General features: G+C 32.5%; 2 protein-coding genes and 1 long non-coding RNA gene across 3 annotated transcripts; 2 read left to right on the forward strand and 1 right to left on the reverse strand.

Moving 5' to 3' along the window:
• Positions 1-1,037: 1,037 nt before the first annotated feature.
• LOC122609027 (serine/threonine-protein kinase AFC3) lies at positions 1,038-6,757 on the reverse strand. The gene is made up of 13 exons (XM_043782089.1): positions 6,413-6,757; positions 6,213-6,321; positions 4,904-4,930; positions 4,660-4,813; positions 4,530-4,578; positions 4,197-4,311; positions 3,956-4,047; positions 3,720-3,867; positions 3,322-3,386; positions 3,129-3,226; positions 2,612-2,714; positions 2,183-2,332; positions 1,038-1,476 (listed from the first exon to the last, which is right to left on the reverse strand). The coding sequence occupies exons 1-12, from the start codon at positions 6,530-6,532 to the stop codon at positions 2,186-2,188; spliced, it is 1,227 nt and encodes a 408-aa protein (XP_043638024.1). The 5' UTR covers positions 6,533-6,757; the 3' UTR covers positions 1,038-1,476; positions 2,183-2,185.
• Positions 6,758-18,970: 12,213 nt separating this feature from the next.
• Positions 18,971-21,300, forward strand: LOC122583364. The gene is made up of 2 exons (XR_006321319.1): positions 18,971-19,542; positions 20,982-21,300. It is a non-coding gene; the product is annotated as an uncharacterized LOC122583364 (long non-coding RNA).
• A 1,225-nt stretch (positions 21,301-22,525) lies between these two features.
• LOC122604510 (glucan endo-1,3-beta-glucosidase 11-like) lies at positions 22,526-24,563 on the forward strand. The gene is made up of 3 exons (XM_043777400.1): positions 22,526-23,385; positions 23,464-23,990; positions 24,211-24,563. The coding sequence occupies exons 1-3, from the start codon at positions 22,758-22,760 to the stop codon at positions 24,283-24,285; spliced, it is 1,230 nt and encodes a 409-aa protein (XP_043633335.1). The 5' UTR covers positions 22,526-22,757; the 3' UTR covers positions 24,286-24,563.
• The last annotated feature ends 27 nt before the right edge of the window (positions 24,564-24,590 follow it).

Below are 24,590 nucleotides of genomic sequence, written 5' to 3' on the forward strand. Positions count from 1 at the left end.
TCAGAGATGTTGAAGTTTATTGTTTTTACTGCTACCAGCAACTTGTGTCAAGGTGTATAAAGATTTATCGCTTCCTCCCATAAATACTTGTCGTCCATTACCAACTTGGTACCACTCTAGCAATACTAACTTGACAGTCAATCTCTTTATCCTGAAGACTAGAGGAGTGACATTCTCGTTTACCTTAAATGGATGATAATGGTATGCAGATTTACCTCATACTCCCGTAAACTCACCGGCCTATCTAAAGTAACACATTTAGTGTGTCAAACAGGGTTGCCTAAAATGTATTCAAAGGCTTATCATCCTAGAAGGCTTTGTTGAGAACAATAAAAATAATGTCAACAGTACAACATTTATAATCAAATAACGCATAAATTACTTAAGATAATGCGGAGTATTTAAATAACTTACATGGGTAAAAAGTGTTGATGCGTAAGCCAGATAAACCAGCACAGTCAACCACATTTTGACCATACCCATCAACGGATCAACCAATCAGTCCGTTTTGCATCCTGCATCAAAAGTCCACCCCCAATTTTCAAACCAAGCAGCCTGCCATCTTTTGTGACATAAAGAGCTCCCAGATAGCCACCCTTTGCGGTTGGCATCTACAGGAACCCCCCAACAAATACCATTACTATTAAAAATGTAAATTATGTCTCACAATCTGTAAATAGACCAACTTCAGCTACACCTGATGACTGATGAGTACAGCCTAATCTATCATTCTAACGGGCTAAAAGAGGACAGCTGCATTAGGCTTATACTCATTTAAACTAATATTTAACTTTCATATATATTATCATGATCACGATTATAATTTGAAACACCAGGTTCAACCAAACCCATTTTAATTAAATAGGGTAATTTAATGATATGACGATCAAAGTTTTCATAATTAGCCTGTTAGATTGTTTAAAAACTACATCAACTTTGCAGCTATTCTAAAATAACCATTAAATGCAGTTTGATGACTTTGATCCAACAATTTCAGTTTTTAAGTAATAATAAAGCCATTAGATCCACATCTCTAATTTCAATCAAAGACTTCTGATTTACCATTTATTATCTCATCAGGAAGGTTTTATCTAGATAGATACGATTGGGTAAATGTATCATTACAACTCTACAAAACCTGGGCCAAACTACCAGGACTGTCCAAATTCACAGCAATTTATGCCATCGCTAAAAACCAGCTTAGAATTTCATAAATTATTCCATACAAACTGCAGATATGCATCAACCAAAAATACGGTTGGAAACGGTAGAGGGCAGAAACCCCGGGATGAACATTCAAAGAAAACTAGGCAACACAGGTTATCTGGAGCAGCCAGTAACACAAGAACACAGCCACAATGAACTTGGATACCAAGAGTACAGCCATGTGCATGAAGCCTAAACCTTCTAGTATTTCCATATGCCGTCTTTTGGTCCCCCGTATCAAAACTGCTCGCAGTTGCGGCATCATGGGACCTGCAAACATCAATGTTGGAAGGGTAGTTAGGTACAATCTCCATAGATTAATTTATAGTAAAGGTGGTACATATGAGGACTAAAGCAGGCTAGGTAACAAATCGAAAAGATCATTTTGGTCCAGTTTGGTTGACATCGAAACACTTTCAAAAAATTTAACCGGTGCAACTATGTACACAAAAATATAATATCTCAATGAAGGTCAAGTTTTGTGAATAAAATGACTCATATTGTAGATTATACTTTGGGTGACTTTATTGCCCCCGGCTCATGAAGAAGGGGTAGGTGGGCAGGTAAAAATTCGTTAGTTCAATTTTAAACCACCGATTAACTCTGTTTTTTAAAAGAAAAAGGGTTAGTTAAGCGCATCAATTTCGCCTTCTATATTATAGAAAATAGAGGAAGTATAGCGGTGGTCCTAAAAGGATGATGCTATGGGGAATTCAGTAGTATGCTCTACTCTCCCCAGCCTTCAAGGACTCACTCCCACTAAAGAGTCCCATGCCTTTTTTTGGTCAAACAAAGTCAACTAGCCATTTCAACGTAGTTACAACTAATGACCAACAATGTGACACAACCATCTAAATCTATCATTTTTAGTGTTGCTTAAAATACAGGTACTGTCAAATGGTTACTTTCTCAATCACATAAGAGAAATCCATCATAACCTGATGAAACTCACCTCACAAAAATGCATAGCTCTTACCTCTTATGCGTGGATGATTCTAAAAAATGGATGATCAAGAGCTTGTCTGGCAGTGAGACGCTCTGCAGGATCAAAATTCAATAAGCCATGCAGCAAATCAACAATCAATGATCTTGAACCTCCCGCGGATACACACTGTGATATCATATTCTGCCAAGAGAAGGCGTAGTTAATATACATAAGCCAAAAACAAGGAACATTTTAGTATACGTTGAACGGTTACATATACATACTAAAACATAAACCAAATATTAAAAAACTTTTATCAACTACATTACAAACATTTTTTCATTAATAATCAATACAGTTACATAATATTATATGCACTCTGTGAATACACGTCTTTTTGTTTCACCCTTGCGATGTTAAATATATTAAGATGTTGCATAAGTCCCAATACAGTTGCATATTAAAAGGTCAGTAAGAAACCTTGAGCCGGTCCAGCTTCCTCACTGCCCTGATACTCTCCCTAGATACTGCACCTTCAGGCCAGTTTAATCTTGATCGTCTGAAATACTTCTCTGCACCTCGGCTGTGAATTGTGATAATTAGTGAAACGTGACACAGGTAATACATGTTTTCTTACAGCGATTTTTATGGGCTTTAAATTATGTCTCTGTTATTTTACTTTCTGTTTTGTGAAAAAGAACTGGAAAAAATAATCGGATATGAGGTACCTTGAACAAACATCTTTAGATGACAACTTTTAAAAGGAAGATTTACAAATTAAAACATGATTTTTAAAACTTCCATAATTACAGGTTGAGTTTTTTAGGTGAAAAAACCACCAATGACTATTTCGAGTTCAATAAAGTTTACATTCCAAACCCAAATAAGAATCAACTTTTTCCTGCTTGATACTTGCTAAATGTGTATTAGCTTAATCATCGGACAACATTTTAATAAGCTCTACAGACAAACTGAAATTTAACAAACTAAGTCTTACTTGGCCTTTCGAACCATATGCTCTGGTAAAGGTCCCAATACCCTCTCCATCATTGCCAAATGTTCCAAGTTCTCATGAGTCTGAAACAAAGCTTCACCCTGAAGATTTACATCACATTTCATAAATACATAATGATTACTTCATTGCATGTGAACCAAGCAGAAGAAAAAAGATGGGGGAAAAGAGGACGAACCGAGCATAGCTCAACAAGTATACAACCAACACTCCACATATCACATGGGTAGCTCCATCCAAGCCCTGACAAAATAACAAATCCACTAATAAAAAATAGCAAAAATAGATGCGAATAAATTCTCAGACAATATACAATTATCCATATAAGGTTTACGGTTTACAAATTAAAGTTAAAAAAATCATTCATGAACTCATACAATATTCAGAAGGCAAACCACTCAGGAACCTACTCAAATGATAATCTATAAAATACCACTTATAAGAACTCATATTGCAGCTAATAAGGTCACAACGAAGAAGCAAAAAAGATACAAAGAAGGATGAATGCCAGTGACACATGCTCATATTGGTTGATGCACGGAATCAAGAAGCCTCTTCTGGTCAACAACTAGTTACCTAGAATAACTTCGGGTGCTCGGTAGTGCCTTGTTGAAACAATGGAGCTATGATTTTGATTATCATAAGCAGTACTACCGAAATCAATCAACTTAATCTCACTCGACTTTGGCAAGCACCTAAAAACCGTTTCACCCTGTGAAGTCCTCTGCAACATTTTAAAAAGATACTTAAACATAAAACAGATCCACCAGCTTCTATATGCTTCAAACCTCGAAGATCATCTATCATTCTACCTTGTAACCAGGAAGCTTTAAATAATCAGCAGAGACAAGAAGTATATTTTCCGGCTTCAGATCAGTATGGATTAAGCCTAAACTATGCATATCTGTCAAGTGTGATAGATAACAAGAGTGTTACATGACAAAGACTAACAATTATTTGATACTGACTAATAATTATTGGTTACTTGCACCCATTGATAACCAAAAAACAAGACAATAGATTTCACTATAAGGCCAAGAATAATCCACACACATGCTACAGATTCCAAAAGCTGACGTCCAATTTCACGAACAAGATCCACAGGGAAAGGGTAGTATTTATTTCTCTTTAGGAAATCAAATAAACTTGGTCCAAGCTTCTCAAACACCTGGTCACCAGTCAAATACATTCAAAGGAGGTTTCATGTTCAATGACAATGCCATGAAAGAAGCTTGCTATCAGCCTCCATTAATTTAACTTCTAAGAAGCATATCATATACTAAAACTTCTCAGCAGCAAGCACTAAATGACAAAATAAAGGAACATTATCCGGAACCAAAGTAAAATGCATACAATAACGGATAAGCTAGCCATTAGGAGACTTACAATGCATATATGATTACGATAATCAAACCAATTCCGAATTTGCACACAGCTGCACAAATAATTTTGAAGGGGAAAAATCAGACTATATTACCCATTTACATGAAAATTAACACAAGGTGAAGATACATACTATGATTTGCCTTTATCGTGCTTAGCAAGTTGTTGCAAAACATCAACTTCAATCATTGCCGCATCCCGATACTTTCTTATGCTTCGGACTACCTTGATGGCTACATATTCGCGAGTTTGACGATCCCAACATTCCAAAACTCGACCAAATGTGCCTACAGCACTAGCAATTTGCTGATACCCACAAAAGAAGATTGATAAAAATATACTAAGATTTTGCAGACACCGGACACTTTACTGCTAACCTTCACCCATCTTGCTTAGTATTTTATCTGCATGAGATAATTAATAAAAATCCAACTGTCAGTTTCTGGATATAATATAAAGACCTCAAAATTGATTCAAAGTAAGAAAAGTTTTAGGAATGTATCCATCTTAGAAAGATTCTACTGTGTGTATCAAACGTTACATATTGTCATTGCATTTATCCGGCAGCATTTTTGTTGATGTAGCATCCATACAAGATGTGGCCCCGTTGGATGCATACAACAACACTTGAAAGTCAGATACACTTGATAGCAACATTTACAGTCATACAATTTATACATTTTCAAACACTTAACCCATTCAAATTTATCATATTCGATATGATTGTGTTTTGATGTCCTTAATCTCTCTAACTAAATTATACTATTTCATCATAGTAGCTATTCCTATAGAACGAGAGCAAGTACCCGCGCGTTGCGGCGGTGAGATAGTGGTGGTGATACCTAGGTCATAGAATGTGATAGGTTATAGGAGTTGATATGTCATAGAGTATGATAGTCAAATGCCTTAGCCGTACGGGCTCCGCCCTCGGATTTAAAAATTTGTCGAAAGTATATCGAATGACATCTCTAATGAAAGAGCATGAAATTTTAAGAACACCCATACAATTTTTATAATTTATCGATGTACGGTTTTTGAGATAAAAGATTTTGAATGAATTGGAGGAATAAATGATTTATGGAGGAGAGAGAAAAAAGATGATTGGTTGAGACTTGAGGAGAGAGAAAGGGTATTATAGTTATTTTAGATAAATATAGAATAGATAGGAGAAGCATTTTGGGGAAGTACTTAAAATCAATATTGAAAATTTCAAGTTTGAAAATCTAGGAGAAATCTACTTTATAATATAGTATAGATATAGATAACACTATGCTTCCTTCGAATGAGATCTTAACTTAAAACTTAATAAAATTCGAATCTTTTTACATTTAACCCCTTACAGACTAGACTATACTAAATTTTGAGATCCGATACACTTATTTTTAACAGCTTACAAGCTTATCAACTTAACCTTATGGGCTTATTATGTTTCACCCCTAGAAACTTATAATATGCACCATAACTATACGTCAATCGGTTATCACCTACACTAAATATAGTCCTTCCTATTTGAAAAAATTGACAAACTTTTTCGCTTAATGCACATCAAAAAGTTGAAGTCTTTCATATATTTTCAAAGAAACTAGTTTACATTTGATAAACCATTAAAAAAACAATGAATACCAACATAATATAATTCAAATAAATTATAAATTAATATATATAATTTTTTAAGAAAAAACTCACATCTTGGAGTTAAATTATCCCCAAGACTATAAGTATAATGCCCGTCACGATCATCCTCTCTTTTCGGCGGAGACACGTGGCGACCCGACACTGGCTGCCTTACTTCAACCTGCAAATCAAAAAACCCACTCATAAAAGTTTTTATTTAAAGAATTAAATTTGCCGTTTTAAAATAAAAATAAAGAAAAGAAAAAAAAAACCTCTTTTTGTTGTTGTTGTTGTTCAGGTGAATGTGCAGCGACATCCCAGGCAAGACGACGTCGTTTGGAGTTGTGTTGCTGGTCCTTGTCTTCAACCATTGAGTAATCAATTGGAGTCATTAATGAATTGAGATTTCTGCAAATAAAAAGAGTAGCTTTTTTTTAGTTTGGGACAAAATAGTTTAGATTGGATTATTCTTAATATTATCTGAGGAATTTGTTTTATTTTATTTAATTGATTGACTGATTGGTAAGTGATGGAATTAGGGTTTGTATGGAAGAAAGAAGAAAGAAATTAGGGATTTTGAGATTGTGGGGAGTGACGGAGTGGATTGCGCGGTTCGTTACACGTGCTTGTGTTTAAGTATAAAAGTAAACACTCGGTTGGATTGAGACTTCAATTTCTGTCAGAACTTACTAGCGCAGTAACGCCATGAATTTTTTTATATATATGCCATTAACGCGAAATTTGACGTAAGAGATACCTAATCAAGTAATAAAAGGTTTTCTAGGCAACTAATAGGCGTTTGATTCATAGAATGTTTTTAAGGAAATTAGGTCGCGTTTGGTTTATAAAATTTGATGGAATCTGATGGAATTGGAATTGAATTTCATTCCTTAGTGTGTTTGGTTGGTTAAAGATGGAAGAATCACATTCCGTTGGAATGTTAACATTCCCTCATTTGATGGAATCTCCATTCCTTAGGGATGGGGGAAGAAATCTCATTCCGTCCCTCACTTGAATCTTCAAAAAATCAAAAACATTCCGTCAAATTCCATTCTTTCAGATTCCAATTCCTTTGAAAGATTCCATTCCTTCCAAAAATATTCCGCGAACCAAACGCGCATAGAATTTATTAAAGGAATTGGAATTTAAAGAAGTTGAAATCTGAAAATTTTAAAAATTTAATTTGTGTTCCGTTGACAGAATTCAATGGAATTCAGAGGGAATAATTTAAATATAAACTATGTTAAATGACAAGTTTAACCTTTGTTTACTAATAATATAAATATAATTTATTTTTCATAATAATAATAATACATGCCAAACAAGTGAACAACCCCAAATCCCATTTCTCAAAAAACCTACCATCGTCCCAAACTCCCCACCCCATCTATCTTTAAACTTTATTATTCTACCAATCCACCATATAGATTTCATATTTTCATGTATCAAACAAAAGCAAAAAAATAAAAGAAAAAAGTATAACAAGTGATACAAACAACAAGCAATTTCAATTAGAGTAAATTCTTTGTTTATCTCATATACATAGCAAAACCTAATTCCATTCCTAATCAGCAGAAAATATCAATATTTGAAGTTATCCTTATTATTTGGTGGTGACATGTATGGATAGCAAGAAATAACATAATGCATAATGGAACTCGTGACACCAGCATGGAAGTTCTTAATTCGGTTGTCAACACCTCTTATCTTTTGATTCATAGTCGAGACAAGAAAAGTTGTTTGTAATGGAATCAATAGAACACGAACCCTAGTGGTATTTAATGAATTGTTGTGTCAACTTTTGTTGGTATTTTGTTGGGTATGGTATAGTTACACGTGGTATAGTTACATGTGGTATAGGTTGAGTGGGTCTCATTTGTCTCTTTGCTGTTTTCATTTGTTGCCTCATAACTTGTTTGGGATTGCACCAAAAATACTATGAGGTGAAAAACGGTGGCTCAACCCTCGTTAATAGAGTTATTTCTTGTACCTTGGGAACTATAATCGACACAATTTTTTCATATATAATTTTTTTTAAATATTGACAATTAAAGATCCGAGAAGATCTTAGATTGTGTTCTTGTCGTATATTGTAACACCCCAAGATCTTTAGAATAAATAAATTAACTTTTTTTTTATAGTTTTGACATTAAAATAAGTTCCTAATATTTTATTATTGGATATGGGGTTAATTTAGTTGGACTTTATCGGATAGCGGGTAAATTACCCACTTATTTTGAGAAAGGGCGTGGCATATCCATAGAGTGCCAGCCATCCTTATTATTGTGAGTCATGTTTTCATTCTTTCATTCTCCCTTTCTCAAATCTTCTTCTTATCATTCATTCGATCTAACATCAACCCTCCATTAGATCTAAAATCCTTCAAGAAATTATATTAACAATAATAGCATTCAAGTTTTAATCATCATATTTGGAGAAATTGAGAGTGTGGATTGTGTGGGTGTGAGGGCCAAAGTTTAGAGGAAAGGAAGGAGAAAGCAAATGTGATTTCCATTCTAATTCTATATCTAATTCTTAATCTTCAAGAGAATAATCTCCTTTAACCTAATTTTGATTTTAGCTCAAGAATTAGGGTTCAAACAACCATCAAATTTGGGGGTTTTTGGGTTGGATGATGATTTTGCTAATATTTCCCCATTTTATTGTTTGTAACTTGATATATGATTATAGGGTTGCATGAACTTATCTATTTGAGTTGTTAGTGGCCATTATGATCAAAATGAGAATTTGGTAATAATGAGATGAAATGGCCACATGATGGCGGTAAAATGAGATTTTAGCAAAATGATAGCTACTTGAGATGGATGATTTTGAAAAATTGAACTTTGTTAATGAGACTTGAAAATGAGCCCACTCAAAGAGAATGGGTTTGGGTGGGTAGGAATGCTAGTGAATTAATAGCTTGGTTAAGTGAGTTAGCCAAGATTGTGAATAAAGTCTTATGCATATTGTGTTGATTACTAGGTTGAAAGCTTTGCAATTATTGTGGCAATCTTGATTGTTGTTAGTCGCGGAGGAGGTGAGTAAATTTTCATACTCTTATATGTGCGTTGGGTCAATTACCATACGATGGTGGATTCCGTGTGTGGTAATCGATTCGGCATTAGGGCCTAATTTTGAGGGCGGGGCCTAAGAACCCCATAGTTGAGTTGAGATGAGGCCTAAGAACTTCTTTGATTATTATTTAGCGTATATGGATCCATGTATGTATTTGTTAGCGCAAAAGTGAGTATGCAAGTGATGGTATGACGGTAACATTGGCTACATGCGATAGTCTTTTGTGTTTTTGCCCTCCTTCGTGTATATATATATATATATATTTGTATGCAAGTTTATTCACTAAACATTCGCTTACTTTTTAGTTGTTTACCATTTTGATAGGTGGTTTCGGAATGAGGAACTAATTCTTGTGATTTGAAGTTTTTGACATATTGAAGTTGTTAGGAATTTGAAGGTATTTTGACCATTCTTGGAGAATGGTGTTTGATAGAAATCTAGTTCATCCCACCTCATTATGGCTATTGATACATTAGTTGTGTTTTGGCAAGTTGAATGCATATACTTTTGTACTTATTGTTGGGTCTTATGGTCATTTGTATTTTGACGAAAACGGTAAATGTTGGTGGTTTGGTAACTTGGGCAAACGGTCATTTTTGTTGTAAAATGTATACTTAATCAAATGGAAGATGTTGGGATGTTGGTATATTGGTTTATAAACTTATTTAGATGTCTAAATGTAAGATATGTCAATTTGGTCAAAAGAATGTTTTCATGAAGTGTGGTCAAGATTGTTGTTACTGCAGAAACTGCGGATGTTGCGTATCATCCGCCAAAGCATCCGCAGGTGAAGGCGAACATCCGCCAGAGCATCCTCCACCTGTTGTCCTCTACCTCACTTTTTACCGAACCTTCGTTTGAACTTTTTGAGTCCTGAAACTTGTAAATTAGTCTTATTATATCATTATAAGAATGTACCAATTGTCATTTCTTGAATTGGAGTATTTTGATTTATGGCTAAAGATGACAATATTTTTCTAATTGTTGGAACCGGTCAATCAAAGTCAACTATATATATAATAAAAAAATGGTCTTTTTCGGGTTGAGTCGTTTCATATATTTAGACGTTGTATTTGATTTTTTGGCATTTATCAACTTGATGGATGTTAGTTTAAATCTCTCTTATTCTAACAAAAAATTGTGACTTTCAAACAAAATATTAAACTAAAATGACCAAACTTTGCTATTTTAACAATATATATATATATATATATAGTTATTTTGAGAACCCTTTTTTTGCGATAACCTTTGAGAACTTTTCAAATCAAGCCCAACCGATGATTGTTCTTTACATAAAAATTGTTTTTTGATTGTTTTCTGAATAACTTATGTAATTTTAAAGTTTATAATTGTGTGAAGCATGAATTATCATCCGTTATACAATTATGTGGAGATTTTGATTTTTGATCACATGTGCACGAATATTGGTATGATCACATGTATACAAGTTGATCACATGTAATCATAGCAATATTCGTGCATATGTGATCAATAATTCAAATCTCCACATAATTGTATAACGGATGATAATCCATGCCCCACACAATTATAAACTTCAAAATCACACATAAGTTATTCAGAAAACAATCAAAAACAATTTTCATGTAAAGAATAATCATCGGTTGTGCTTTATTTGAAAAGTTCTCAAAGGTTATCGCAAAAAAAAAGGTTCTCAAAATACCTTATATATATATATATATATGGTGACTATCAAATAAGAATGAAATTGAAATGAGAACACTTAAAAATCTCTGTTTTGTGCATCCATCTTTGTGCATCCATCTTGGATGCATATTCTTCAAAATGATGCATCCACCAAAAAACGTGATTTTTTCGATTTTGACGGATCAATGTGTTACTAAACACTTAAATGATGATAATTAGTTCTGCACTATGTTAGTTTTATAAACTTTTAATGCATCAAAATGATGTTTTTTAAGTGTTCTCACCGTTCTTAGTTTAAGACTGTTCTCATCGAAGTGTTACCCTATATATATATATATATATAGGTATATATATATATATATATATTTGTAATAATCTTAACTTTTATTTATTACTCGATGATATGAGAAAGTATCTTTTTATTTAGTAATCAACATTTATCTATATTATAATTCAAATTAAATTTACTTTTGATTTTCAACATTGAACTTAAAATTTAAATATTGATTTTAAGTTTCATAAATATGGGTGTTTGCGGTTTGGTTTTTACCCAGTTTAGATGTAAACCAAACCGTTTAAAAACTTGAAAAAGCCCATACCGTTTTTGAATTTGATTTTAGGTTTGGTTTGTAACCAAAACCAAGTTATATATTTGGTTTTTGGTTTGGTCATGGGTATAGAATAATGAATTTGGTTACATTTTAGGTTTATTTGTTTATTTTATTAACTCTTTTTTTTTCTTCTGAAATTAGATTAATTCAATTGACAAACAATGAAGAACTTGATGAAATTTTTTAATAATGATGACAAACAAGAGTTTAATTGTTTCAATTATGTTACTTATTTATCCATATTGTGTTTGAAGTCTAAATTACTACTTTGGTAAAAATTGAAATTATGAACCTATTTTAGTTGAACACAACTTAGACAAAAAAAAAAGAAGAAGGTGAATTCGTGTTTTTCATATTTGGTTTTTTCGATTTTAAACCGAAACCGAACAAAATTCTAATTTGGTTTTTGGTTTTGAAAAATAAAAAAAAAACAACCAAAAAACCCGAACCAAATAAACCAGATAACCGAAAACCAAACTGATGAACACCCCTATGTACACACATTATAATGCATGATGTACTATATATCATAGCTACATAATATCAATAACTTCCACTATTCACCCGCGTCACCGCCACCAATCTCCGCCGCCACCACCGCCGCTATTACATCACCACCACTGCCGCCACCCTCCATCACTGCCGCAATGCCCAAATACTTTTTTCTCGTAACTACAAAAAGAAAATAATATTTTTTTTTAACATATCCTCCATATCTAGTGGTACATGTAATCCCATTAATTTTTGCCACCATCTCATCTTTTAATTTTGTTGTAGTGATCTTGTTATAAAAAGAAACTAATTAATATAATGTTGGAATATAAACTAAAACATGTTCTAGATAGAAACGAGTTCATGGTCCTTTGATTTTAGCTTCTGGGTAAAAACAACGTTAGTTCCAGTGGTGCGTAATAACGTAACTAGTGAGAGTTTAACACCAGTGAGAAAAATCCGGCTGCAATTCACCGTATGCTCGTTGATTATATGAATCGACGTCACAGTCTTCGCATACAATTGTAGTCATGTTGACGAAACAATATGGCATTCTTATTATCCTATGATACCTAAACAATATCAAAAGGGTTCATATATATATTTAACAAAAATAAGTATAACTTTTGGACTGACACATGACATAATTTTAATAAATAATTTTATTTCCTTACTAAAAAGTTAAGTAGTAAGGATTAAGGAATAACTGACCAAATGAGCAAAAATAAAATAAAATTGTAGATGTCTAAATCTAGATATATGTACCAATATTTAACCATTTAAGTAATTTTCCCTATTTAAAATTGTTATTCGGATATTGGAGATTTGATGATCGACAATATATATGGAAAAGTAATATAAGGTTGTCTAACACCTAATCTTAAATGTGGAACCCTTTATATACTAATTTTTTAAATATTTTTTATTTAATGAATAAATGTTTGAGGCCCATGATTTTTATGGATTATAAAAATTTAAAATGTTAGTATTCCACCCCTAAACTTAGATACCTAACAGCCTTATGTATAGATGGTATGTTAAAGAAGTTTAAAACATCGTTTTCAAACATAATCAATGTCACACCCCACCTTAGGCGGAATCGTAGGATATGACGAAAAGATATAGTTATAGCACATGGACTTTATAATAGAGTCAACTAAATGAAATTAAAATAAATGTAATTTCCACAAACGGAAAGTCTAGGCAACACGCCTCAAATAGCAAAGAAGTAACAATTGCAAATAGCGTTCAATGTTTCATATGCAATCTAGGAGTCCATGAAGGATCTCTTTATTGGTCATCCTAAAGTCCATAAGCTCAATCTTCTTAATCATTGTTATTACCTGAAAATGAATGCTCGAAAATGTCAACATAACGTTGGTGAGTTCGTAGGTTTAAAGGAATACAAATGAGTTTGCTGTGCATGATATATCAAGTTTTGGACAATAGTGTAAATATAAACATGTAGTAGCATACTAAATACTGATCAATGCCATCATAGTTATCCAACAACACAATCCCCATCACTCCTGTTAACAACTCAATCATGCTTTAAATACCAACAACTACCAGCTGGAGTATATAGTTGGTCGATAGATTTCAAGTAGTCTTCAATAGATATCAACAGACATCTATTGCATTATAGAATCAACACAAGCAAGCTAACATACACATTTCATAAGTACACGTATATGTCCAATAAAACAAACTAGTTTTGGCACAGCTAGTAAAGAAATAAAAATATTTTGAGCATCATTTTCCCCCAAAGAAATAATATAAAAAGGGGCCACGAAACTCACCTCAACAAGCAAGTAGTTATGCAAAGTCCAACAAGGTCGCTAGAATCTACACAACATATATATGAACAAGTTACAATTATGGACATGGTCAAGAACCATCCATTGTAACCCGTATTTGATGATATATACATATATGGCTACTTTCAAAATATTCCCAACTGATTTGTCATCTATTATTAAGTTACAAGTCACATAACTTAATATAGAGTATTTGTTTTAATGATTTATGATTTAGTTCTACAAGCTCTTATTCGCTGAAATTTTTGGTAACTTTATCAATTTTTATTCTAGATCACCAGAACTAACCAAGTCCTTAAATTTTTACCACAGTAACTTTTATGTGTTAGATACTTAAATGAATTTTTACAGAATTTATTTTGTTCTTGAACTATTTTTAAAAATTCGTTAATTACAGACTAGTTAATAAATTCACTGTTTGCGCACAGAAAAGTTTTATAAAAGTTAAGGGTCTTCGAAGCTTCAAAAAAAATCCAAATTTTTACTGTACACTCTTAACATCTTAAAAATGTTTATGGAAAAAAATAATCTTCCAGTTCATAAAATCGACCAAGATATGACTATTTGAAGTCGTCCTAAATCTGTTCTGAAAACTCAGCTTTGCGCAGTTTTGTTATAAAATTCGTTTGACAACCTTAAACTTCATATTTTGACACGAAACCACTTCCACCAGAAAGTAGACTTCCTGAAATTAATTTTAGACACCAAAAACGTGACTTAACCATCTTCCATGACCAAGATACGACATTTCAAAGTTAACAAACAGAATCTGTCCAGATTCTGAAATAACTCAAACTTACTGTTTTAAAGACTACTACAACTAATATTCATATATAATCCTTCAAATCTTTCCAACACCTATTTACATCTGTTATTATGATTTTCATGCCTTCATAATTGAATTTCTCTAATTACATTAATTATTATAATACAATAAATACATAAACTTTTAACATTAATATAATTTATACTTCAAGCTTTTGATTTAACCTTAAAAAAAAACCCTTTCATTCATTATTATAAATTTGCCATAATATATATTCATCAAATAGGTTACTTATAAATAAAAATTAATAAAAAAAAATATATGCTTATATATATATATTTAATAAATAAAAAGACTAATATATATGAAAAGAGAATACAAGTGATTTTACCCCAAGATTGATGATCTTCTTCTTAGATACCTTAAAAAAAAATAGAATATAATCTTAAGAATTTTATTATTAATTGTAATTTAAATCAAGATTCAATAGAATTATAATTAAACTTACCAAAGTTTGCTTTGACAATGAGATGATTAATAAAAAAAAAATATTTAATGTTGTGGTGCTTTGGTGTTGATCGACCAAAGAGAAGAAAAGAATCAAAAAAAAGTTTTGGTTTTTTTTATTATTATTTAGGGTATAGTTATTATATATATATATATATATATATGGAGATAAGTGTTTTAGTTAGTTTATGATTAGACTTAATGCAACATAAGAATTCTAATGGAATTAAAATTCCTTGCTCACCATAAATTGTTGTAATATATATATATGACTAAATTTTTTTTACTAAACATATGATATTTTACTATTACTATTATCATCTTACTAGTTATACTAATTATATATTATTTTCATAATTATTGATTTCGTTCACCACTAAATAGCGTATACTAATTTATCAATGTCTAGAAATAAATATGACTAACAACTACAAGTCTAGAAATTACGGGGATAGTTATAGTTATCTATGTTTAGGAAGATCAAATATCTCAATCCTAAACTTTTGAAATTCAAGTAATAGAAATCCCATATTGGAAATGATCACCACATTTCTATGCTTGTTATACTATATAGGCATATTGACTAGTCAAGAAATTTGGAATGTAAGTTAGAGACTATAATAAATTACCAGTTTTGGTGACGGATGTCACAATCAACTTTCGGGATATCCTTATGGATGGTATACTCCGAATTATGACGTTATACATTTGGGACTTAATACATCAAAAGATGATTAACAGGGTTGTGTTAATAATTTATCTCATGAAAGGTAAGTCCATTGATCTTAGTATATGTTTCTAGTGTTGATTATCAAATCAGATGTATATTAAGATAATAAAAAAGAAACATTTACTTTGTACAATGAGAAGGTCGAAAACAATCAAACACTAGCATAAAATATAAGAGGACTGTACTTTCTAGTTAGCTCAAGTGATTGAGCACCTGCCTTACAAGCAGGAGGTCTTGGGTTCAAGATTTGGGAAGTATATATGAAGTCTTTCTATGAAGATTTGGCTCAGGTATACCCAGGTTTAAGTCTGAGGAGGCAGGGTTTATCCCTATTGATCGTCGTGCCTTCGGGCGAACCCGGTTAAAACAACGTATGTTAGATCTCCCGCCGTCAAATCGCGACATAAAGTTTTCAAACGAAATTCACCTTTCAAAAAAAATAAATATAAGACTAAAATGCTCTCGTTTTGGCTGGGAATACCAGAACATGTAGGTTGTGGACTTGTGGCAAACTGGCAATGACTTGTTCATTATGTTCTAAATCCAAGCGTTAGGTGTTTAGGCCAACCACTAATTTCATTAAAATCCCTGCATAGCATCATAATTATTTATTTTGGTTTAAAGACGAGTCATTCACAAATCACAACCTCAATATATTGGAAAAATGTACTTAGATCCTTGTTAACATATGTATTGTTTATCCACATATGATATTATTCAAGATTTATTTTGTTAAAACAGACAAAATTATATATTAAAATAAAATGATTCAAGATTTATTTTGTTAAAACAGACAAAATTATATATTAAAATAAAATGATCATCTGACAATAAAAATACTGAAGTTGAGCCATTAGTTCATTAGTTTTTCATTATATGGTACTCGTATTTTTGATGTAATTTCAAACAAGACCCGAAAACACAATACATAACTATAATATGATCAACATACATGACATAAAACCCTCTACATGAACTTTAATAGAACACCTAAAATTTTTGTAACAATCCCATTGCCAAATGCAATGGAGTGTGGGACGTTGATAGCAATGAACATTTTTAATATATAAGAGCATACAAAGTGTAGTAGATCGCTTGTAATTTTTAATTATATACATGAAGTTTTAAGAAAAATTTACGTTTAAAAAAAAAAAGAAAAAAAAAGAAGAAGTCAACGACATTGATTTTTGATAATGGTAAATTTGATAGATCGTTTTTGTTAATGATAATGTGATCAAAATTTATATTTATTTATGAATTGATCCTTTTTCCAAGGTGGGGTTGGGTATTGTAAAACAAGTATTAAAGTAAAACAAATAAGACAAGATCTTGACCCTTAGATCATGGTTAAGTTGATGCACGAAAATTCACGAATCAATTGATGTACGATAATTTTTATGATGTACGGTGATTATCACTGTAGAAAAACCTATTGTTTTATATGTTTTACATTAATACTTGTTTTATTTTACCTAAAACCTATATTTATATTTATAATATATACATAAGAGCATACAAAGTTTGAGATTTATAATATTATTAGGGGCAATGGTGTAGTCATCGGCAAGTTTTTTTGGCAAGGTTTGGCAAATTGGCAGGCCTATAACATGTGATTTGGCAAGTTTGGCAAGTGACATCAGCATGTTTTGGCCGATGGTAACCAAGGATTGACAAATTTTGGCTAGTACAAATATACTCCATTTTTGTTTTTTTCTTCTTTGTCTTTTTTTTAGCAAGTTTGGCTAATTTTTTGCACTACACCACTTACTTTGGCAAGCATTTGGCAAAACCACGTAGCGTCGTGTGATTGGTTGAAAATTTGCCAATTTGCCAATTTTGTGGCACTACACCCTTGCTCCTTAGGAGCAAGAGTGTAGTGCCGATTGGCTAAAATTTTGGCAAGGCTATACCCAATCGAAGCTTGACACGTGGCCAAACAAGAAATAAGCCAATTTTTGTCAAAAGTTGCCAAAATACAAGGTGTAGTGATTAAAAAGTTACCGATCGACTATTTCATACATATTAAAAAAAATAATAAAAAATTCTCTCCTCCTTATCTTTTTATAACCCATCAGTACCACACACACAACCACACTTTATTTCTTTATCTATATACATTTTCACACATCAATACATCACCGCCGATGCCTCTTTTCTTCAATCTATATATTCTCTATATATCTATCTCCATTTATATATAAAACACTGTCTTTCTTTTCTTTGTCAAATAGAACCGCCGATGCCTCTTTGTTTCTTTCTCCGATGAACCACCAAGGAAGAATCTTGCATCGGCCCAACGTTCATTTGTATGTGTGAGTATATATATAAATTAATGTTTTTTTTGTTTAATTACCTCGAAAAGATCACCCCAACGTTCACTTGCATTGGCCAAAACTAGCCAATGTTGTTTGCCAAAACTTGTCGATTCATGTGCTATAGGGTTGCTGATTTGCCGATTTAGCCGATGCTTTTTGCCGATTACACCCTTGCCCCTTATGTCCTATCATTGCCATGATTGTGACAAGCTAGTGTAAAATACACATTTTTTTTAACAGTCAGTCAGTATGACATTAAGGGACATTCCACTATATAATGGTGAAACTTTGCACGTACTCTAGATTACGAGATATAGACCATAAGTTGTTGCAGATGATTCAAAGGAAAAACCCCCAGGATATGTCACTTTAAAAAATCGAACCCTTAACCTGGGGTAAAACCAGGGATGATACACCATTTTGATAATTAAACTTTTCAAAGATACCACTTTGGTAATTAAGTCTCACATTATGTGAGTATGTGGTTTGATAATACGATCAAGAATAAATTAATAACATTGTGGTGATAAAAACTGTTTTTTTTTTGTTTCTAATAACAATGATAAGAGCTAATATCAAAAGTTTATTTTGAATTTTATGATAAAAACATTAATTAGCAAAACTTTTAAAATATAATCAAATCTTTTATTTAGATAGTCTAATTATATCGGTTTATTGGAAGTTTTCCAACCAAACTTGAATATGTACCAACTAATAGTTTAATATTACTTCTCATTATATTTTAGTGGCTGAACACCATTTTTACATGTTGGAATTTGAGTTCGAAACATAAGAAAAACATTTTTAAAAAAATTTCACAAAAAAGTACTATAATGAAACAGGTTTGAGTTTTATAGAGAGGACAAAATTTGAACCTAATTAAATGTCGTGTCTTCAGACAGTTTAATAAAAATGTTCTTATCCTACAAAATATTGAAGATGAGGGAACCATGCTAGACCTTTTTCACTGTGAATAATTCAAAAAAATAGTCTAACAAACAACCAACAATAAACATTAAAGAACGAAATAAAAGTGTTTGTACGTTAATAAGCACAAGTTGTATAAGTTGTTACAACCTAAATATGTAGTAGTTTAATATTTAACAAAATGTGGCCGGTGGGTAGCCGCATAGGCTGGCGGAACTCAAACCCACAATTAAATCCACTTTAATCCTTCCTTCAACCAACCCAACCCAGCAAATTTATACATATACATACAAATATATATACATACAATCTATACTTGCATAATTATTCCCCCCCTTCAAACAAGCTTATCGAGATCCGGCGGTGGTCGGTCGTCGGATTTCGTAATATTTCCTGACAACATGATGAAGCTTTCTTCTTCCGCCATCGTCGCATCTATTCTCGCCGCGTCCACGGCGGCGCTCTCATCCTCCAATTCCAATTCTTCTGTTCAGGTACGTAACTTTCCCGCCAAGTTTCAGTAATTTAGGGCTTAAATTGAAATCGTTTGTTTTATTTAGCTTGTTAGAATAAAATACATGTAGTCATTGGATTTTTGGTTAATTTAGTTGATTATTTACGTGGCTTTATAAGTAGATATATATATATATATATATAATTTGAGACCAATTAAAAAAAGTCCAAAAAAGGACTATTGATTTTCGTAAGTTACACACCACCATCATGATCTACTATGATATACAAGACTTTTTTGTAAAAACACTAAGACTTTCAAGCGACGGGCCCACATAAAAATCATGTGTAAGTTAACTTACACACTTACACATGATTTTTCTATGGATCCATCACCGGAAAGTCTTAGTGTTTTTACAAAAAAGTCTTGTATATCGTAGTAGATCATGATGGTGTACAAAAATCAATGGTCCTAGTTGGTTTTAAAATAAGAGGTGGTCTCGAATTATCTCACCCCTATACACACATATCAAGTTTTCCCCAAAATTTACAATCTTAGGGCTTAAATTGAGTTCCTTTATTTGGTTTTTCAGTTAATTATTAGAAAAAGAATGTAATGTAGTTAATTAGTAGAAGATGGATAAATTTAATTATGTGGGTTTTAGTGAATAAAGTTTTGAACTTTAGAGTTTTTAGGGCCCAGGCAAGTGCACTTATGTTAAATTTAGTTAATTAGTAGAATAATATTATATGGTAATTGTTGATGCGGATTTCTCCAAGTTTTAGGGCTCAACCAAGTTCAATTTGTGTTTATAGCAAGTCAAATAGTGATAGTTAATGTTATTATTGATGTGATTTTATATGTTCATTTCAAAAGTTTGGAAACTTGGGAAAATGTATTATTTTGTGTATTTAGTTGTCCTGTATAGGATGAATGTAAGTATGTAACTTAGCTTTTGATGTGGTTTCACAAGTAAAATTTGAAACTTTAGGGCTCAATAGGGTACGCGGTTTGTTACCTATTTAGTTAATTAGTAGAAGAATCGGAGGTGTATGATAACATATGTTTTGGAATCAGTGGCTTATTTTTTGAAATACGAGTATTAATTAACAAGTTATGAGCTTATTGCTTATATGTTAGTATGCTCATAAGACGGTAGAAATGAGCTTAATGACTTTTTGAAAATCGAATAATTTAAAGGACATAAAATTATGCTAAGCCAAACATCTGTTATTGTTATTACTACGTACGTAGTTTTATATGCAAGCTCTTCACATTTTTCTATATAATTTTAGAGCTTAGTCTAGTCTAGTTTATGCTCTTTTAGTTGATTGGATGAAAATGAATGTGATTTTTGATGTGCTTTTACAAGTACATCAAGTTATTCCAAAATTTAAGCGCCATTACGCTATGTTTTTTGTTTACGGGGTAGTTAAACAGTGGAGGATGAATGTAAATGAATTTGATCCGGTTTTATAGGAATTGAGGAAGAGAAAAGATGGGGAAATCAGTTTAGAGAAGGAGAAATTTGCACCAAGATTCGATGGATTAAGATTCATTGAGACATTGGTCACCGCCCACAGGTGATCGAAGATGTAGGTTTTTAAATTTATCTGCTTAATGTTCATGCCAAAGTTGCAATTAAGAAACATATCTGGTTGTAGGATTGTGACATTTTGATTGGTGTGATGTGGGTAGTTTTAATTCTTTTCTATTTCATTGTAAGATCCCATTTGTTGGGCGCCGATTGTATCATTATTATTGTTACTTGAGCATACTATAAGCACTTTTTTATTCAGTTTGCTTTTCGTTTCCGAAATTGCATACTTTGTGGTGTAGTTTCAGATGACATAGCAAATCATAAGAGATTTTTAGTTGATTACTTTAATACTTTGCCTCTAATAGAGTAATAGTTGGTGTCATAACTCAGGGCCACTATTACTGGACATAGCGTATGATGTTTGTGGTCATGTGGCGTGTTGCTACTAATATCACATAGGTTATGAGTCTAGGAAATACTTTGTTGTCATATCGTTTTTGTAAGGATGTTCTTACTTGAGAAGCTGAATTAAATAGGAAACGAGGTCGTGTTCATTGAAAGGCCCACTTTTTAAGTGTCCATTAGTTTGGTGTTTTCTTAAACATGGAAGGCGTTAAATATGTAAATATGGTAATTTCAACCGATTTATATGATAGTTCAAATAGTCGATAAAGAAAAGAAGAAAAAAAGGTGTTTGGTGGATTGGCCGAACCAACCCAGAACAGTTGACGGAACGTTTACTCTGACTAAAATCCACTCCAATATATTGGTTTGCTTACCATCTCTATGTGAAACTCAAGGATGCATAAGGCAGTGCTCTTGTATGATAGTGTTATCAAGAACAGGAGTCCAGCAAATTTAATATGAAATTTTGAGAGTTCCAGCTCAGTTCAGTGTTATCTGATACTACTGACCTTGAAAATCTGAAAGTTCCCACATTAAAGACGTGGGACAACCAATTTGTTAATAAGGTACTTTTTGTTAAGTTATACTCGTACTACTCAAGTAGATTTTCTTTATATAACAAAATCAATATAATTAACCTTTCGGAGCGTTTCCTTAGGATAGTTGTGACATGGTGGAAAAGGTTACTGGCAATTGTGCAGACATGTGAGATCCTTCACCAGTCAAATTAACCAGATTGAAACTCGATAAATGTCGATCACTTTTAGATCATGAAAACTTGAATCAAGAACAAAGTTGATTAAAAAGGTATATATAATGAAGAAGTTGTACATTCAATCAAATCCAGAAAAAAACTTCATTCTGAACTTCAGGAACATCGAGCGTTCACTTCACATGCCTTTGTAGGAACTCTGACGACATATATTTGGATCAACTTCATTCTGGTTTGGAACTTTAAAAAATCGAGTTAGTTAGGTTTACTTTCACATCTCCATTAAATACAATACAAAAACAGTTGTACTATAAATCCACTAATAAAAAGCCAATTCAATCATCTAGCATGCCACATCAAATGACCATCACACATTTCTTCATCCACAATTATTCCCTTCTTTTGATATTTTTATTAAATTATTTGTATCGAAAAAACGCATAAAAATGTAAAAGCAAAACATGAACTCACAAGTATTTGTTTGTATCACTTTTGGAATATTTATTCTCAAAAGTAAAACACCCACATGCAACACTAGCAGTAGATATCACTTAGCTTATCTTAAACAACACCACTTTCAATCCCCAGCCACCACCCAATGTCAAATTTTACCACCCATCTCCTTCACTTTTCCGCCTTCCTTCTCCTCTTCTCCGGTAATCTAGTCGTGTTCGTGTCCTCCATTGGAGTCAACTACGGTCAAATTGCAAACAATCTTCCTTCACCAGATAAAGTAGTACCATTAGTAAAATGCATAGGAGCTAACAAGGTAAAGCTCTATGATTCTGACCCAAAAGTCCTTAAAGCATTTGCAAACACAAACATCGAATTGGTTGTTGGAATTGGTAATGAGTACTTATCAAAATTACAAGACCCTGGGGAGGGTGAATCATGGGTTAAAACCAACGTCCAACCTTTTCTTCCAGCAACTAAAATCACTACCATTGTTGTTGGAAATGAAGTTTTGACATTCAATGATACTTCTCTCTCGGGCTGCTTACTTCCAGCAATGCAGAGTATACACACTGCTTTGGTTAACTTGAATCTTGACTCAAAAATTATTGTCACCACAACACATTCTTTAGCTGTACTTAGTACTTCTTATCCCCCTTCTTCAGGGGCTTTTCGGCCAGATTTAGTTGGTTCTCTTACTCAAATTTTGGACTTTCTTTCAAAAACGTGTTCTCCTTTTATGATCAATGCTTACCCTTTCTTTGCTTATAAAGGTAAACAAAAGATTTCCAAATTTTGTAGGTCCATTTAGTATTCACTTTTCAGAACTTATTATATTTGTTTATATTCAGGTAATCCTAAGCAGGTGTCACTAGATTATGTTCTGTTTCAGCCGAATGATGGAATAGTTGATTCTGGCAACAATTTGCATTATGACAATATGTTATTTGCACAAATAGATGCGGTGTATGCAGCGCTTGGTTCTGTAGGTTACAAGAAACTTCCAGTTCAGATATCCGAAACGGGCTGGCCATCAAAGGGAGATGACGATGAAGTTGGAGCATCCCCAGAAAATGCCAAGAAGTATAATGGAAATCTATTGAAGATAGTAAGCCAAAAAAAAGGAACACCGGCAATGCCTGACTATGATTTGAATGTTTTCATTTTTGCGTTGTTTAATGAGAATTTGAAGCCTGGGCCAACTTCTGAGAGGAATTATGGTTTGTTTAAGCCTGATGGAACTCCAGCTTATTATCTTGGGTTTTCTGGAATCTCGAGTAGAGGTAGTTCTGGCCATAATAAGACAATAACGTTGGCGCCACCTTATATTTTGACGCCGGGAAACCCCTCGGATGGATATATGCCAATCTCATCCACGGTAAGTTTTTTTTTTTTTTACTTTATTCCATACTACACTTTTTATAAAGTTTGCTTGCAATGAAGTGTTAAGTGTATATAGGTAATTGTAGGCATTGTGATAGAAACCCCTAGGGTGTAAAAGAAGTATATGTATCCATATAGCAGAACATCAGTTAAAGTACGTTGCTATTATGCGTTGTTATATCCGTTGACGGCGTGTTTGTTATCTGTTTTTTCAGGGAAGAGTTGGCATTAGAATCAGCATCATATTGTTATTGGCAATGGGTTGGATTTCATTGGGTTTCTATGTTTGATTGCTAAGAAAACCTTTTCATTTATTTAATCTGTGAGCATCAAATAAAAAGGGAGAGAAGGAATAAATAAAGATGGAAAAGTTGAGCAAGATATATATTTGTTTATAGGTTGAGATCCTATAAAAGTTTGATGTTAGCAAGTAGAAAAGCTTTGTTGTCATAATTCTTTCGTTAGAAGCATTAGCTTTGATATATTCTATGTATTATTCATTTTTTTACTTATAAATATGCAATGTATTCATTTTAGCCATTTAATACAAGTTACATTTCTTTGCTTACCAAGTTCGTTTTAGCAACTTAGAATG

The sequence above is a fragment of the Erigeron canadensis genome, chromosome 1 (genome assembly GCF_010389155.1).
Source record: "Erigeron canadensis isolate Cc75 chromosome 1, C_canadensis_v1, whole genome shotgun sequence".
In the NCBI taxonomy this organism is placed as follows: domain Eukaryota; kingdom Viridiplantae; phylum Streptophyta; class Magnoliopsida; order Asterales; family Asteraceae; genus Erigeron; species Erigeron canadensis.

Bases quoted from the DNA above. Each gene is read 5' to 3' on its own strand.
- LOC122609027 (XM_043782089.1), bottom strand. From the start codon at position 6,532: ATGACTCCAATTGATTACTCAATGGTTGAAGACAAGGACCAGCAACAC. The intron at 4,931-6,212 runs GTGAGTTTTTTC...TATCTCATGCAG, and splicing joins GGATAATTTAACTCCAAGAT to ATAAAATACTAAGCAAGATG. The intron at 4,312-4,529 runs GTAAGTCTCCTA...ACTGGTGACCAG, and splicing joins ATCGTAATCATATATGCATT to GTGTTTGAGAAGCTTGGACC.
- LOC122604510 (XM_043777400.1), top strand. From the start codon at position 22,758: ATGTCAAATTTTACCACCCATCTCCTTCACTTTTCCGCCTTCCTTCTC. The intron at 23,386-23,463 runs GTAAACAAAAGA...GTTTATATTCAG, and splicing joins CCCTTTCTTTGCTTATAAAG to GTAATCCTAAGCAGGTGTCA. The intron at 23,991-24,210 runs GTAAGTTTTTTT...CTGTTTTTTCAG, and splicing joins ATATGCCAATCTCATCCACG to GGAAGAGTTGGCATTAGAAT.